The sequence below is a fragment of the Amia ocellicauda genome, chromosome 3, assembly GCF_036373705.1.
Source record: "Amia ocellicauda isolate fAmiCal2 chromosome 3, fAmiCal2.hap1, whole genome shotgun sequence".
NCBI classification, from domain to species: Eukaryota; Metazoa; Chordata; class Actinopteri; order Amiiformes; family Amiidae; genus Amia; species Amia ocellicauda.
This window is the reverse complement of record NC_089852.1, coordinates 34,939,774-34,956,934: the sequence shown is the minus strand read 5'-3', so window position 1 is coordinate 34,956,934 and position 17,161 is coordinate 34,939,774. Positions and strand designations below refer to the sequence as shown.

Sequence of the window (17,161 nt, the reverse complement as noted above, 5' to 3'; positions counted from 1 at the left end):
CTCTGTGATTAATCATGACCGCTAACAGGTCATCAGCCTTTTTTTGTAAATAATCAAAGTCTGTTTGCACTGCAAGTTCATAACACCCATGAGGACAGAGATAGGGGCAGAGAGCAAAATATAAGCCAGAGAGAGGGTGGTGGTGGGGGGCGGGTGGGGCGTACAGAGACAGGGACAAACACATTGGGAAACAGAATAATCAGAAAAGATGACAGACAGAGAAAGGGGGAGGCATAAAGCACAAGATAGACTGAGGGGGAGGGGCAGACACACTGGGGTAAACAAACAGAGTCTGAGTGAAAGATAGCAGGCAACAGTTAGAGAGACAGAGAAAGATAAATAGACAGACAGAGAGAAAGACACAAACATAGAGAGAGCTCAGCAGGCCAGGAGTGATGTTAGGCTGGGTGTCTATGTGTCTTGTGGCAGTGCTTGGCACGTGTGTTCTGAGGACTGGGGCGGCAGCGCGGCCTGGCCAAGACAAACAGAAAGATAACCCCATCGACAAGATCGCTGCCCAGGACAACCTCCAGCTGCCACAGGTAATCCCTTCTCTCCTGACTGCGCAGCACTGGATTGCCAATAGACTGACATTTACACTCCTAAACTGCGTTGGTCTCTGAGTGAGGAGTGTCCCTTAAGCCTCCAGGCTACAGGTCCCAAAGGATTTCTGTCTATCCTTTGGAAATTAAGAATAGAACCGAAAATGGAAGGCACTTTCACAAACCAGTGAAAAAACTACCCAGCCATATTGTTGAAACTGACTCCTGGGGCTGGATGAGATTCTGGGATTAATTGGCAACTAGGAAGTAAACAAGCTTCAGGGATTGACTGCCTCTTGAATGGAAGCATTAATTTGTTCTCATGTTCTTGTGTAGTTGAAGTTGTGTTATGCAAAGATCTCCTTTTGCTCATTATGGGCAGATTCTGCTTAGATATAAAGGCACTGAATTTGAGATCCCTCTTCATGCAGAACAAATTAAGCCCTGGTCATAAGCAAGCAGATGTTTTTACACAACTTTAAAAAAACTTCACTCCTTAAGTCCCAAGAAACAATTTGAACTGATCAAAACTTTTCATATGATAACATCAGGGGTCCACTTAAGACAAGACTAGGAGGGTAGTGGGCAATGTGAGTGGCAGGAGTGTGTGGTTGTGGAGGATTTGTGAATGTACTGCTCTGTCCAGTCAGTCAGTCAGTCATTGTATTTACCCTCTCTCTCTTCCTCTCTATCCCTCTCTCCTCAGATGGCCGGGAAGTGGTACCTGCTGGGTGTGGCGTCGGAGTGCAATTACCTCCGAGAGAATAACTTCAAGCTGGAGGGCACGACCATAACCCTGACGGCCCCATCGTCTCCCAAAGCCCCACTGTCCGTGAGCACACTGAGGAAGCTGTGAGTACTGCCCCCGTCATGCCCTACCCACGGCTACCCACTGCTGCCAGCAAATGGGGGCTACATGCAGGGATTTAGGTAATCTGCTCTCCAAAAGTCCCAGCTCATTAATTTTCATTGCCACGTCTGAAGCATCTCCAAACCACAGTCTCAACACCAAGCTCAACTGTAAACAGTAACTGGACATCCTTCCCCCTTCCTGCTCCCCCTCTAATGCAGCCTGTGTGTGCAGTCAGATTGTGTGTCAGTGTGTCTCCTGCTGTGGCCAGCAGACACGTCTCAAGGAAAAGGGCTGGCTCACTCCACAGCGCCATCTTTCGACCAAAAGTCCTGGCAGCGACATGCTTCACAAAGTAGGATAAGTTCCAAAATACCACATTTGTGCCCCAGAGTGAGGATGTCAAAGGATATAATGTGTTTTCTGTTTTCGTGCATTTTTTGGCGAACCTGTTCAAACTCTAAATCTCTTAAGTAAGCTGTTATGAAAGCTGTTATGAAAGCTAAAGGTATACAAGTGTATATATCTGCAAGTGTTTTTCTTAAGTAACTCAGCAGGCCAAGCTGTTGGAACTTTCTTAACCCCACCACCCCACCCCCATCCCAGGGGGGAGTGCAGCCTGCAGGTCTTGGTCTGTGTCTGTGGCCCTGTCTGAAGAGCAAAAAATATATGTTTTAGAGATGTCAACTTTCTTATCAAACCAGAGCCAATTTAATTTCCCCGCCCCCCAGTGTTGGGACTTTCGCCAGTAATATCAAACCACAAATTGTAAATAAAATTGAACTTGAAATAGAAATTTGATCCTGCAATTTCCTGACCAATAATACACAATCTTATTCCTAGCCCTCACTGATAATGATAGGTTATTATCATAACCCCGGTTCCCTGAAAAAGAAAGACAGCTATTAACTAATGGGAAGAGCCTTCTGACCTGCCAATCATTGAAAACATGTACCAAAGCTGCCCAATAGGGGCCCTGCTGCCAGGAGAGACCCGCCCCGGCGAAAAGTTTCCTCCTGACTGCAGCTCCCTGCCATTTCTTCATCAGGAAGGTCGTCTGGCCGAGCGACCCCTGAAGAGTAGTGGCTGTCTTTCTTTTTCAGGGAACCGGGGTTATGATAATAACCTATCGTTCGCTTTCAAATCGAAAGACAGCCATTACCTAATGGGAAGACTATACCAGAGCTGTCGCGAGTCCTGACACCTGAATAAGTCTAAACCCACAATGACAAGGATAGTAGAGCCTCAAGCCTGGGTGCAGCCAGTCCGCCACGTTGAAGCAGTAGAACCTTGTGAACGTCTGTTGCCCAAACCAGGTCGCAGCATTGCACAGATCTTGCAGTGTGGCACCGTGAAAGAGAGCCCACGACGTGGCTTGTCCCCTCGTTGAGTGCGCTGAGATGTGTTCAGGCATGGGAACATTAGCAATCTCATAGGTGAGCAGGATTGCATCCGCCACCCAGTGCGCCAGTCACTGTTTTGAAACCGCCCTCCCTCTAGTGGTGGAACCGTAGCAGACAAACAGCTAGTCGGATTTGCAGCTCTGCGCAGTCCTCCGCATATAGCACCTCAAAGCCCGGACAGGGCAGAGTGTGTGTAGTCTGTGGTCCTCATCCGATTCATGTGGAGGGGGATGGAAAGACTCCAGGACAATAGGTTGATTTATATGAAACGCCAACACGACCTTGGGCAGGAAGGCCGGGTTCATCTTGAGAGTGACTCTGTCGTTGCTTCCCGAGAAGATCAGACAGGCTTTATCCACAGACAAGGTGTGAATTTCACCAATTCTCCTTGCTGACGTTATCGCTACAAGAAAAGCTACCTTGAGCGAGAGGAAGCGAAGCTCCGTTGTGGAGATGGGCTCAAAGGGAGCACCGCTCAGCCTTTTCAGCACTAATTTCAAGTCCCAGGCTGGAATTGTGTCCTTTATCGGTGGTCTCAAGTGTCTCGCACCTTTCAGAAACTGGATCGCCAGGACATGCATTCCTGGGGAGACATTGTCAATTTTATCGTGACATGCCGATATGGCAGCCAGATAAACTTTCAGCATAGATGCAGATTTCCTGTCTTCAAGCAGCTGTTGCAGGAAGCACAGGATTGTCGATATGGGGCACGACACGGGATCCACACGTCTCTCTAGACACCAGTTCTGAAAAACTGACCACTTGTAAGTATATTGAGCTCTGGTGGAGGGGGCCCTGGCCGATTGCAGCATTTCCACGACATTCGCAGGCAGCCCTAGAGACATCAGACGGTGCCTTTCAGAGGCCAGACCCACAACTGCAGCTGTGCTGGGTTGGGGTGCCACAACAGTCCCTCTGCTTGAGTCAATAAGTCCCGTCGAAGCGGGAGCTGCCACGGGTCCGTGCTGATCATCTGTGCCAGCGTTGCGAACCACAACGGTTTCGGCCACCGGGGGGCGATCAGGAGAATTTGAGCTCTGTCTTGGCGAATCCTCTCCAGTGTCAGTAGAAGAAGTGGCAGTAGGGGGAAGGCATACAGCAGTTCCTGCAGCCATTGGTGAGCAAAGGCGTCCACACCCAGGGGGCCGCCTCCCGTCTCCAGGGAAAACCACAGAGGTCAGTGAGTCGTTGCCTGTGTAGCAAAAAGGTCGACCCGAGCTCGTCCCAGCCTCTGCCAGATCTGTTCCACCACCTGAGGATTCAGTCTCCACTCCGAGCTGTCCGGACCTCCCCTGGAGAGAATGTCCGCCGCTGTATTGGACACGCCCGGCAGGTGTATTGCCCGAATGGAGCGGAGATTGTCTTGCGCCCACAGGAGAAGTCTGCACACCACACAATGTAGTCTGGGGGAGCGTAAACCCCTCTGGTGGTTGATGTAGGCCACCACTGACGTGTTGTCCGTCCGGATCAGGACGTGTTTGTTTGTCAGACCGTGGCGAAAGTGGCGCAGCGCCAGCCGCACCGCTTGTAGCTCCTGTACATTGATGTGTGCGGCTGACCAGAGGCTGCTCCACACTCCTTGGACTCCCCTCCCATTCCAGACAGCGCCCCAGCCTGTTCAGGAGGCGTCAGTGGTGCTGACTTCCCGTCTGTGTGGGCATCCGAGGGGGGAGCTGACGCACAGGTTGATTGCATTTTCTCCACCAGGACAGTGCCTGCCAGCACGCCGTGGTCACTATAAGTGGGCGGTGTTTGTGTCTCGCTGGGTGTAGCTAGTGGGTGTTTACCCAGCATTGCAATGGGCGCGTGTGCATCAGGCCCAGAGGGAGAATATTCGAGGCGGCAGCCATCAGCCACAACAGTCTTCGAAATTTCACCAGCTGGAGAGTCGATGCCTTTCTGAATGATGCCAGGCACTTCTCCAACGACTCGAGTCTCTGGACAGCTAGGCAAGCATATTTTGAGAGTCTTATTCCCAGGAAAGTCGCCCTCTGTGCAGGCTTGAGGGAGCTTTTCTTTGTGTGAACTGCGAGACCCAGTGCAGTCACGTGAAGTATGACCTCCGCTGTGTTTTCCTCCGCCTGAAGCCTGGAGTCCGCGCACACCAGCTAGTCGTCCAGGTAGTTCAGGATCCTTATCCCCTTTGTCCTGAGGGGGGCCAAGGCTGCATCCATGCACTTTGAAAAGGTGCGGGGAGCCAGAGAGAGGCCAAATGGCAGCACATTGAACTCGTACGCCTGGCCCTGGAAGGTGAAGCGCAGGTATTTCCTTTGCGCCGCGAGAATGGGGACGTGGAAGTAGGTGTCCCTGAGGTCTATTGATGTGAACCAGTCACCCGGCTGGACAGACTGGAGGATACGCTGTACAGTCAACATGCGGAAGTGTCTTTTCTTCAGAAACATGTTGAGGCCCCTCAGATCGAGAATGGGCTGGAAGCCTCCATCCTTCTTTGACACCAGGAAGTACCCCAAGTACAAGCCTGCTAGAGAGTCCTCTGCAGCCACTAGTCATATCGCTCGTTTCTCCCACATCACCGCGATCTCCTGAGAGAGAGCTTGAGCCATTTCAGGACATCCGACAGTAGTGGGCAGCACCCCCCTGAAGTGGGGGGGGCCAGAGTGGAATTGGAGGGCGTATCCGTGGGTCATCGTTGTTCACACCTACGAGTCCTGGGTGCAGGCTTGCCATTGGGTCTGTTGGGGGGGTGGGGTTGGCGATGGCGGCTGTGCCCCTTCAGGGATGCTGCTGCGGCTTCGCAGGGGGCTGCTGGGGTTTTCTTAATACCATGATACTTGTGTTTACTGCTCTGGCCCATTTGATATGGAGTGAAGATTGTGTATCTTTATGAAAGGAATGCTAATGTTTGTGTACAGATTTTTATTTTTTTGTGTGCGTGGTATTGAATTGGTATCGAGTATCGTGAAATTGAACTGGTATCGTATCGAAGTTCAAAATTCTAGTATCATGACAACCCTAATCTCCAGATTATCAAGCAGTGGTCCTGTCTGCTCCGTGGGTTTGCCTCAAAAAGTGCATACAACCCCTGAAACACTTCTGCCATGAAGATCCAAGTAATACCTCCAGTAAACTCTGATTAATCATGACCACTAACAGGTCATCAGCCTGTTTTTGTAAATAATCAAAGTCTGTTTGCACTGCAAGTCCATAACCCCATGGGGACAGAGATAGGGGCAGAGAGCAAAATATGAGCCAGAGAGAGGGTGGTGGGGGGGAGGTACAGGGACAAACAAATTGGGAAACAGAATAATACAAAACGATGGCAAAAGGTTTCAAGTGACGGATAGAGAGAGAAAGGGGGAGGTATTGAGCACAAGATAGATTGATCGTGCTCTCATTTTGAACCAGACAAAATAGGGGAAAAGAAGAGTCAGATAAAGGAAATTAATTTTATTTACTTGTAGTTCTTTACATTTGCTTCAAACGTCAGGCTGTCAATTTATTATAAAATACACCTGTATAACCCCGCCACCTGCCCCACACACACACACACACACACACTATGAAGTACATTTGTAATGGGAAGCTTCCAGGGCTTCCTCTGGGATCTGCAAAACCTTGTCTAGCAAAAGTCCTACTTTCTTGTTCTCTCTCACTCTCTCTCCTTCCCTCCTGTGTTCTGACCACAGGGACCTGCAGTGCTGGGACATTCGCCAGGAGTATCAAACCATGAAGACTACAGGCCGCTTCCTTCTCAAAGGTGAGTGTGACAGGCTGGGGCAGTGGTACCTGAGCTTCAGATTGGACTGTCTGTGAGATACAATACAGGCCAGGCATGTGCAAATCCTCTATGTACCCTTGTTTCTCTGCTACAGGCCGTGGGGCTTCTAACAACATCGACATTGTGATTGGCGAGACAGACTACAGGTCCTACGCCATCCTGTATTACCAGAAACGTCGCAAGATCTCAGTCAAGCTCTACGGTCAGTATCTACCCAGCCTGCCTGGGAAAACGTCCAGAAAAATATCTTGGAAATCCCTGATAAAGTTCCTTAGACAGAATGACGCAAACAGAGGTAGTCAGCTCGAGACATTTTGTGAAGACACAGTGGAGGCCACAGAAAAATGTTTTTTAATGATGATAAATATCAATCAGAGAAGTAAAAATGTAAGATGCGAGGACTATGCAAGAAAAGGCCTGGACAAGTGGTCTATGAAGGAGGAAATAGACAATGGGAGGAGCTAACAAGGCAATGCTGAGAAATTAGAGACATGCTGACAGGAGAGCTCGGACCCGCAGTGAACAAAGATCTCAAGTCAACAAAAGGTGCATCTTCTCTCACTGTCCTTGTTCTTTTCCCTCAGGGAGGTCAACAGAAATCCCAGAAGATATCATAGACAAGTTTGAGCAGTCAGCACTCAATCAGAAGATCACCAATGATTTTATTTACTATTTCCCCAAATACGGTGAGAATTTCCCCAATATTATTGGCCCCCTCGGCCCCAGTCACTCCATGAAAATATCAGAGGGACTGTAGTCTCAGTGATTTAGAATATTTCAGGATTAGTAATTTACATAAATAGATCAACATAGTTCAGTTTTCTTTATTCTTCTTTTTGCTATAAGTGTGGTTTGAGAGTTGGCCCGCATTAACAGTCGTGTTGAGATTTTATAATTCATTTACAAACTAGACACAGGCATTGACGTTTCTGTCCTCTATTGAGAGGGTTCTGCAGTAAACCTTATTTGCTCCTGTTTACTTAATGGCCCAGTGGATAGAAAACAATCTGAGCCAATGACACCACTGTCTCCTCATCTCCACAGGCTTCTGCGAATCAGCGGATGAATTTCACATCCTGCATGAGTGACTCTGTCGGCTTCAGGTATATGTATGGGTTTACAGTCATGTCTGGGCAATCACAGGCACAGCTGTTTGCTTATGAATGGTATATCTGCAAAGTGCTGTCAAACAGTGGGCACAGCCAAATGCAGTGTCCCTGGGAATTCCCCAGCACTGGCTGAAAAACAGACCTGCATGCACAGACAGTGTTGATAAGAACAGGGAGATTAAAGCACTTTTTTGAACATGTTTTCACAGACTAACACCTGTGAGCCTGTTTTTTCTTTTCTTTTTTCTTTAAGTTTTGGATTTGTGTTTAATTCTATGTTTTTTAAACACAATAAAGAATGTCATTCTTTGAGCATACCTGCTGATTTCCATTCATCAGAATAAAATGCTTCAAAACATACTGATTTCTTGATTTACTTGCTTCTCAGGCTCATGAAGATTGCATAGTGTTGAAGAAGCTGCAAGACAGGAGCACCAGAAGAGAGCTGGAGACCGCTCATGGAAAAGTCTATGACATTGTTTTTCAATTCTTCATCTGTATACTGCAATCTGCCCTCCTTTAATAAAAACAGAGCAGGGTGATGGGATGTGTGTGCATGTTTATCAAGCCCCTTCTCCCTCCAGCACAGCTTCAGCTCTCTGCAGAGATCTTCCAGCACATGTGCTGTGATTGGCTGCCAAGTTATGCAAAAGCATTTCCCACTGCCCTGGAATTCTGTTTACAACATAAAGTGCTGACAGACTGACAATCAGTGTGGAGCCATTCTGACACATGACTGTTTTACAGTATGAGCAGAAAGGTCTGGAAAGGAGTATTCCAGGTCTTTAAATGAGTCCCGTTTGTTGGTGTGCTGGTTTGTTGGTCTGTTTTGTTTGGTTTCAGATAGGAGGCTGATTTGCATTGTCCACAATGACAAGTCAGCATACACATGAACCCCACACTGGACACAGCAGGTTCTTCATTTGTGTCTAATAAAAGGATATAGGGGGAAAGAAATGAAATATATATATATATACAGTTAGGTCTATAAATATTTGGACAGTAACACAATTGTCATCATTTTTGGCTCTGTACACCCCCACAATGGATTTGAAGAAAACGTGCTTGAAGTGTGGACTTTCATCTTTAATGTGAGGGTAGTTACATACAAATTGGGTGAACGGTGTAGGAATTACACCCATTTTTATTCAACCTTGCAAACCTTGAAGGTATAAGGTGGCACTTGGAAGAGGTAGACTAGAGCACACTGGATACAGAGTCAGTTGAAAATGGATGGTTATATTTTAAGAATATACTACTTGAGGCTCAGCAGCAATTTGTACCAAAACTTAGCAAATTGAGGACCAACAAACATTGGCCAAAATGGTTTAATAGAAGTATGCAAAAAATATATAAAGAGAATGAAAACTATGTATAGGGCATACAAAAGGGATGGAGACTAAACAAAATAAAGAATATGTTGAACTGCAAAGATATCTTAAGAAAGGGACCAGGAAAGCAAAGAGGGAAATGGAAAGAAACCAGTCTTGGAGCTAAAACTAATGCAAAGAGCTTTTTTCAATATTACAACAGCAAGAAGTCAATAAAGGAGGACGTGAAACAGATACAGGGCAAAAATTGAGGTATCTTGGAAAATGAACAATATGTGGCAAATGTTCTAAATGAGTATTTCACAGAGGTTTTAACTAAAGAAAAAACAGATACCATGCCACAGGTTAACAATCAGCCCACTCAAATCCTAAGAGAGATCAGGATAAATGAGGAGGAGGTACTAAAGGGACTAGCAGAATTAAAAACAAACAAATCACCTGGGCCAGATGGTACATTTCCAACAGTACTTAAAGAAATTAGGGAAATTATTTATTGGCCGCTAACTCAAATATTGCAAATGACACTTAGAACAGGGGATGTGCCAACTGACTGGAAGACAGCAAATGTCATACCAATCCACAAGAAAGGGACAAAACTGAGCCAGGAAATTACAGACCAATCAGTCTCACCTGCATCACTTGTAAAATGTTGGAAAAAATTATTAGACAGAAAATAGAGGAGCATCTTAATGAAAACCATATTCTTGGAGATAGTCAACATGGGTTTGGACGAGGCAGATCATGTCTTACTAATTGATTAGAATTTCTTGAACACGCAACTGCAGCTGTAGATCATGTGAAAGCATATTGTAACGGGTTGGGGACTATCACAAGAAAGGGCTGTATGTAGGCAGGGTCTGGTCTTGAAACAGTACGGAGGCAGGCAGAGGGTACAAAACAGGCTTGCTGTTGCTTTATGGCTTCCCTTAATGGCAGGCACAGGGTCAAAAAGCAAAACAAAACCTAAACTAAACATACCCAATAACTAACTACAAAGACAATAACAATAACAGTAAATGCCCAGGTCGGTAGAGCCGAACACTGAGTGGACAGAAGCAAAAAGGGATAAGGCAGGTTCGTAGTCACAGTCCGTAATCAAAGTTCGTTACCGGTGGGGGGTTGTCAGACAGTCCGGGGTTCAAGAGGGAGAATGGTCTAGGTCCAGAAAAAGGGTCGCAAGCCAGTGAATCCGTCAACTATGAGCTTCAACCTTCTTTCTCCTGCTCTCGCGCTCACCTCTCTCCGTTGTCTTCTCACCCTCCTATGCACCTTGCTACCCCCCCCCCCCCCCCCTTGGAGGAGAGGTTTGTAGTCTCCTCCACTGAAAGACCCACCCTGACCCCAGCCTTGCCTCGCACACTGCAACAATATGATATGATATACTTAGATTTTCAAAAAGCTTTTGATAAGGTTCCACACCAAAGACTGATCCTCAAATTGGAAGCTGTAGGCATTCAGGGTAATGTAAGTAGATGGATTATGAACTGGTTGATGTATAGAAAACAGAGGGTGTCGATTAGAGGAGTCGCTTCTAACTGGAGTGAGGTTGTTAGTGGAGTTCCACAGGGATCAGTACTAGGGCCTTTGCTTTTTCTAATCTATATTAATGATCTGGACTCTGGGATAGTTAGCAAACTTGTCAAATTTGCAGATGATACTAAAATAGGCGGCTCAGCAGATACAATCTCAGCAGCACAGGCTATTCAGAGGGACTTAGATAATATTCAGTTGTGGGCCGACACCTGGCAGATGAAATTCAATGTGGACAAGTGCAAGGTAATACATGCAGGTAACAAAAATGTCCACTATAATTACACTATAGGAGGAATAGAACTAGAGGAAGTAACGCATGAGAAAGACCTAGGAGTCTACGTGGACTCCTCACTTTCTCCATCCAAACAATGTGGGGAAGCAATAAAAAAGGCAAACAGAGTGTTAGGGTATATTGTCAAAAGTGTAGAATTTAAAACAGGGGTGTCAAACTCATATTAGGTAGTGGGCCGGATTTGTTCAAATGAGGCCTCATGGGGTCCGGATAATTTTTTGCTGAAATCAATTTGACTCTACACATGGATATGTTTGTGGATTTATTATTTGAAATCATTCAAGAAAATGATTCAAGCCCTTCTTAAGACCTGACATATTTAAATATTGTTTGCTTTATTTAAATAAATCGATTTAAAAAGTGTATGTATGTATATTTAATGGGTGTAACATAAAATGCATTAACAGTTTCACCTATGAGATGTATTTAAGTTAGATCAACGCAAAATAAATTAGTTTAATTGAGAGAACGGCCTTTGCGCACAATGCGGCCTCGCCGTTTCTCTCGTGTTTGTTGTGCGCCTTCACCTTCCGGCTGCAACTGAAGAGGCACTGCAGGTGGAAGTGCAGTAGTTTACAATGTACCTCGCTATGTGCATAACGTGCATTCCGTAATATTGACCGAAATATGTGCAACAACCATTAAACTATGCGAATTTTGCACCGTTTTTACTTTCAGTCAAGTCCGAGTTGGCAGGCTAGCTGGCTAGTCTGGCTAGGTACTGTACAACAGCCTAGGTTATAGCATTGATTATTAATGATACCTAGCTAGCTAACCTTTCTTAGAATCTTCTGCCACTTTCTGAAACGTCTTGTTAATGAAATGGACCGAAAACACAAGGTTAACACTAGGTATGTCGGTTTGTGCACAAAAATTGCATGCACGTCTAACGTGGTCGCAGCTATTGCGAATTCACGCTTGTTTAATATACAATGCTAAGTAGTGTGGTATATTCCCACATATTATCCCATTTAAGGAAATGTAAAAAATGCAAGTATGTATATATAGGTTCAGTATTGCAGTTAAACGATTGCTAGTCCCATAGGCGCTAAACTACACGGCTGAGACCCCGCCCCCTCCTACCGGTTAAAACTCCGTTAGCCCCCCCGCTCTTACCGGAGAAAGCACCGTCCCCCTCCCTCCTACCGGAGAAAACATCCTCATCCTCCCCCCCTCTTGCTAATTATTTTAGTAACTCAGCCCCCCCTCCCCCTCCTCCTCGGGAATTTCAAAACTCCAGCCTATGGCTAGTCCATACTAAATGTTAACATTTATCAGGTTTGTTTGGGGGCGAATACAATACTCTAATGCAATTAGACTTGTAGATGAACATCCAAGTTTCCTACCACTTGTACTCACGCCTCTAATATATTTATCTCATCTTTCATAGTTTGATCAGCATTACCAAGCTAGTGGCAACCTCCTAGTGATAGTAAGTAATAGGCTACTTGCTCAATGCTAGCACAAGCTGATCTGTATCATTGTATCATGCATCACTGTATTGTTCAATGTGATATGTGCTAATTCTCTTTAGTCTCCCTTTTCAGGATTATGAATGTGGCAGTGCAAAGAGTGCAGTTTAGAACTAGCTAGCAGGTATGTGTTGTTGCAACATTTTATGCAGACTCATGGGCATTTTAGGGGCAGTTATCGCTATCCATGTCCATACTCAGATTGCTTGTGTATGTTTAATACATGGAATAAGCTACTAAAACACACATACAAAAGTCATGGTAAACAGCAAACTTCAAACTTGTTCTCCTTTTTCCTTTGTTTCTGCTCCAGATTACAGGTGTTCCATAATGGCAGGTCCGGATGTTCTGCGGATCATCTTTGGTGATTTGTCTGACTCAAGAAAACTGCCCCTGGATTCTGGAATTCCAGCAACAGTGGAGGAACTACATACAATAGTAAAGACATTCTTTCAATTAAAAGAGGACTTCCGGTTGCAATACATGGATGCTGACTGTAACGAGTTCATGAACCTAACTTCTGTCTTTGAAATTGAACATAAAAGCACACTGAAAGTAATATACATTCCTATCTTGTCACCTGTAGAGCCCTGCATCACTTTGTAAACAGTAGACTCATCTAATGAGACCTCAATTACCACTTGCCCAGAGCCTGAAATCCCTGCTTCGTCAATAGCCTCATCCTGCAGCGATGATACGCTGTGCACGTCAGCCCCGCATTCATCCCCAGAAACTCAGCCCTCATTATTCTCCTCCTGGCTCTCTGTTTTTGTAGTCCCTAAACTCACCTATGAGGCTGAATTTGAGCTAAACCAAAATAATAGAGTTTGAGACAAATGGAACATACTTCAACCCTGTCCCAAAGCTGAAAGGAGTTATCCTTGATGGCCTAGTCTAAGAAATGATGAAATACACAAAGTACCCAAAAGACTATCAGTGTGAAGATGTAGCAGCAGCTTTGACAAGGGCCCATCCTTGTTTGGGGGAGCTGGGATCCATGACAGGATTTTGGGGAAGGAAACAGTCACTTAAATATAAAATGCTAAACTATTGAACAAAGCTTGGGTGACTCGGACATCCTGAAATCCGTGTGAACTCCTTGAAGCACAAATGAGAAGGCCAAAGCAAAGCTGCAGCCAACATCAAGAAACCTAGAAAGGCTGAAGTTAACTACATTCCTCTGCACCCAAAAGGTGAAACCACAGAAAGCTTAGAGAATGAGAGAATTGATTTATTGTCAGAACTGAAAAAGCGTGATAATGAAGTGGTGATAAAATCAAAAATGGAAAAAACCTTCTCCCACAGACTAGAGATTGTGGAGCAGAGGCCCATGATAGGAGAGTTCAAAAACAGATGGCCTGCCCAGTTTCAGCAGAATGAAGTAACTAAATGTGTATGTTCGTATGTGTTAACAATTTTTATTATTGTCCATGATGATTAATGGCTGCACAATTTGAATTTGCCAATAATCCTACATCGTTATATGCTAGTAATTATAACTAACAAGTAACAAATTACTGTATTTTGTTAAAAAATATTTTTCAGGTGAATGCAGAGTTCTTGTGGATCACCACCAAGCCACTGCAATCAAAGTTCATGTCACAGCTGGACCACTTCTCAGACAAGCTGATACAGATCTTCAAGAGAAAAGGAGGAGTGAAGGGGCAAAGGATCAAGGACATCTTGGCAATCATAGATTTGGTTAGTAGAAATGCATATAACATCCTTTTCATTGTACTGGGCTGGTTATTGTAAGGTTTTCTTGTCCATCACTGCTCATTTAAACACATTTGATAAATGGTGAATGGCCTGTTCATATAGTGCTCTTATCCAAAGTGCTTTACAGTTTTTGCATTTCATTCACCCACTCACACCAATGGCTGTGTAAATCATGCGAGGTTCATTTGGGGCATTTAGGGGTAAGGTGTTTCTCACGGAAGGACTCCTCAACAGATACGACCCTCTGGTCTTCAGACAACCTGCTCTCCTACCTGTGCCACTGTCACACCCACATTTGGCTAAATTCTGTCTTGATTTTAGTGTGACAACATCAACACCAGGAGGGAGTGCATCCTGAGAAGCCTTGTCATTTACCTTAATGAAGATCCAGATGCTTTCTTCAAGGAATATCTGGTAAGTTTATCACAATATGTTCCCCATGTAGCGTTAAAACAGTGTTACCCATTCTTATTTCTCCCAAGGCACACTATTTATAATGAGAAAATCCTATGGCACACATCACTACCCACGGCTAGATTAATTTTTCGGGCTACGGGACAGGCTACGTCCGTCTAGCAATTGCACGAAAATGTGATTTGGCAAATTACATCTGATTTTGACCCCAACAACCGATGAACTGACCATCTAGTCTGCATCTATAAACTGCTAATTGATGATCTAAGAATGCCTTTTTATCTTTTATATAGTTTCTGGTTTGTGGTGTGTGGCATTTTATTTAACACAAGTGTCCTGTGTTTGTGTTGTTGTTCAGGCCTCCGCCACTGAGGATGCAGAGAGGGACATCGCAGTCACAGTCATGGGGATTTACATGATCCGAAGAGATGGAGATGGGGAGGCAGAGGATGTGGGAATTGTGATTGAAGGCATCAAAGTCCTGAGCAATGTGGGCAGTGTCATCATGGGGTTCATCATGCTGTTTGGGCTCATTTATTCCCTTGATCTAAGCTTCCCAGACAACCTCAAGTACACCTTTGAGTTTTTCCAGAAGGTCATAATGAATTTCGATGGGCACAAGCTGAATGCAAAGGTACAGCAGCTGAAAATCAAGTTGTTTGCATGAGAAGGGAAACCCTTGTGTACATTGTTAGTACATTGTCCTAATTTAGTTAGACCTACCTTTTTTAGTTTTATCTTTGCCTGAGATAGTACATGTAGTACTTATTTAGTTTATCTTTAATTAGTTTCCTTATGATCTTTTGGGAGTTATTCTGACATTTAAAAATGTACGCTGTGCTTTTAATTTTATTTATTTTTAAATGAAGTTGTTTGCATATAGGGAACACCATGCACATTGTAAGTACATTGTCCATATTTAGTTAGGCTTACCTTATTTAGTTTACCTTTATTGAGTTTCCTCATGATCTTTTGGGAGTTTGAAGATGACTGATTCAGGGTCATCAGTAATACTGGGAATGACAGATCATTTGTGGGTTTGTGCCAATGCTGTGAACACATTGCGAGTGAAACGCAGATCCAAATGTCACGGAGTACTTTTACTCTACTGATCAATACACGATGCTACTGCAGTACAGAGTGCAATAATGCAGCACATCCACCAAAATAATGATTCACGGACATTATCAGCGGAGCAGCATTTATTGTGATGCTGTATATTCGTGGAGTTATTCATGTTTTGACTGCAGTGTGCGCATTTAGAAAAAAAAAGTGTATTGATGTTAGACAGAAAATAGAGGAGCATCTTAATGAAAACCATATTCTTGGAGATAGTCAACATGGGTTTAGATGAGGCAGATCATGTCTTACTAATGTATTCAAATTTTTTGAACATGCAACTGCAGCTGTAGATCATGTGAAAGCATATGATATGATATATTAGATTTTCAGAAAGCTTTTGATAAGGTTCCACACCAAAGACTGGTCCTCAAATTGGAAGCTGTAGGTATTCAGGGTAATGTAAGTAGATGGATTATGAGCTGGTTGATGTATAGAAAACAGAGGGTGTCGATTAGAGGAGTCACTTCTAACTGGAGTGAGGTTGTTAGTGGAGTTCCACAGGGATCAGTACTAGGGCCTTTGCTTTTTCTAATCTATAATAATGATCTGGACTCTGGGATAGTTAGCAAACTTGTCAAATTTGCAGATGATACTAAAATAGGTGGCTCAGCAGATACAATCTTGGCAGCACAGGCTATTCAGAGGGACTTAGATAATATTCAGTTGTGGGCCGACACCTGGCAGATGAAATTCAATGTGGACAAGTGCAAGGTATTACATACAGGCAATAAAATGTCCACTATAATTACATGGGAGGAACAGAACTAGATGAAGTAACGCATGAGAAAGACCTAGGAGTCTATGTGGACTCCTCACTTTTCCATCCAAACAATGTGGGGAAGCAATAAAAAATGCAAACAGAGTGTTAGGGTATATTATCAAAAGTGTATAATTGAGATCAAGGGCAGTGATGTTCAGACTGTACAATGCACTAGTTAGAGCTCATCTGGATACTGTGGACAGTTCTGGGCTCCACACTTCAAGAAAGATGTCGCTGCTCTAGAGGCAGTTCAGAGGAGAGCAACCAGACTTATTCCAGGTCTGAAGGGAATGTCCTACTGAGAGACTGAGGACCTGAACCTTTTCACCCTGGAACAGAGGAGACTACGTGGGGACTTGATTCAAGTCTTCAAAATCATGAAAGGCATCGACCACATCAAACCAGAGGAGCTTTTCCAGATCAGCAGGGACACACGCACCCGGGGACACAAATGGAAATTGGGCTTCAAGGCATTCAAGACGGAAAATAGGAGACACTTCTTCACACAGAGAGGCGTCACAATCTGGAACAAACTCCCAAGCGATGTGGCTGAATCGACAATTTGGGGACATTTAAAAACAGACTGGATAGGATCCTTGGATCACTTAGTTATTAATGGACACCAAACGAGCACGATGGGTCGAATGACCTCCTCTCGATTGGACACTTCTTATGTTCTTATGTTCTAGTGTCGAAATGCATTGTGATGTGATTCAATAAAACTATTTTTTATTATACAAAAGTCTGGTCTAAAAACCGAGTAAGTGAGAGTGCGGCTACAAAATTAATACATTTTTCTTATATATACAGCTCTGGAAAAAATTAAGAGACCACTGCAATTCTTTCTTAAATCAGTTTCACTACATGTATGGCAG

General features: G+C 44.4%; 1 protein-coding gene across 1 annotated transcript; it reads left to right on the top strand.

Annotated features, from left to right (window-relative positions):
- The first annotated feature begins 307 nt into the window (after nt 1-307).
- Nucleotides 308-8,185, top strand: c8g (complement component 8, gamma polypeptide). The gene is made up of 7 exons (XM_066699177.1): nt 308-542; nt 1,249-1,394; nt 6,443-6,513; nt 6,629-6,736; nt 7,119-7,220; nt 7,579-7,637; nt 8,032-8,185. The coding sequence occupies exons 1-6, from the start codon at nt 396-398 to the stop codon at nt 7,620-7,622; spliced, it is 618 nt and encodes a 205-aa protein (XP_066555274.1). The 5' UTR covers nt 308-395; the 3' UTR covers nt 7,623-7,637; nt 8,032-8,185.
- The last annotated feature ends 8,976 nt before the right edge of the window (nt 8,186-17,161 follow it).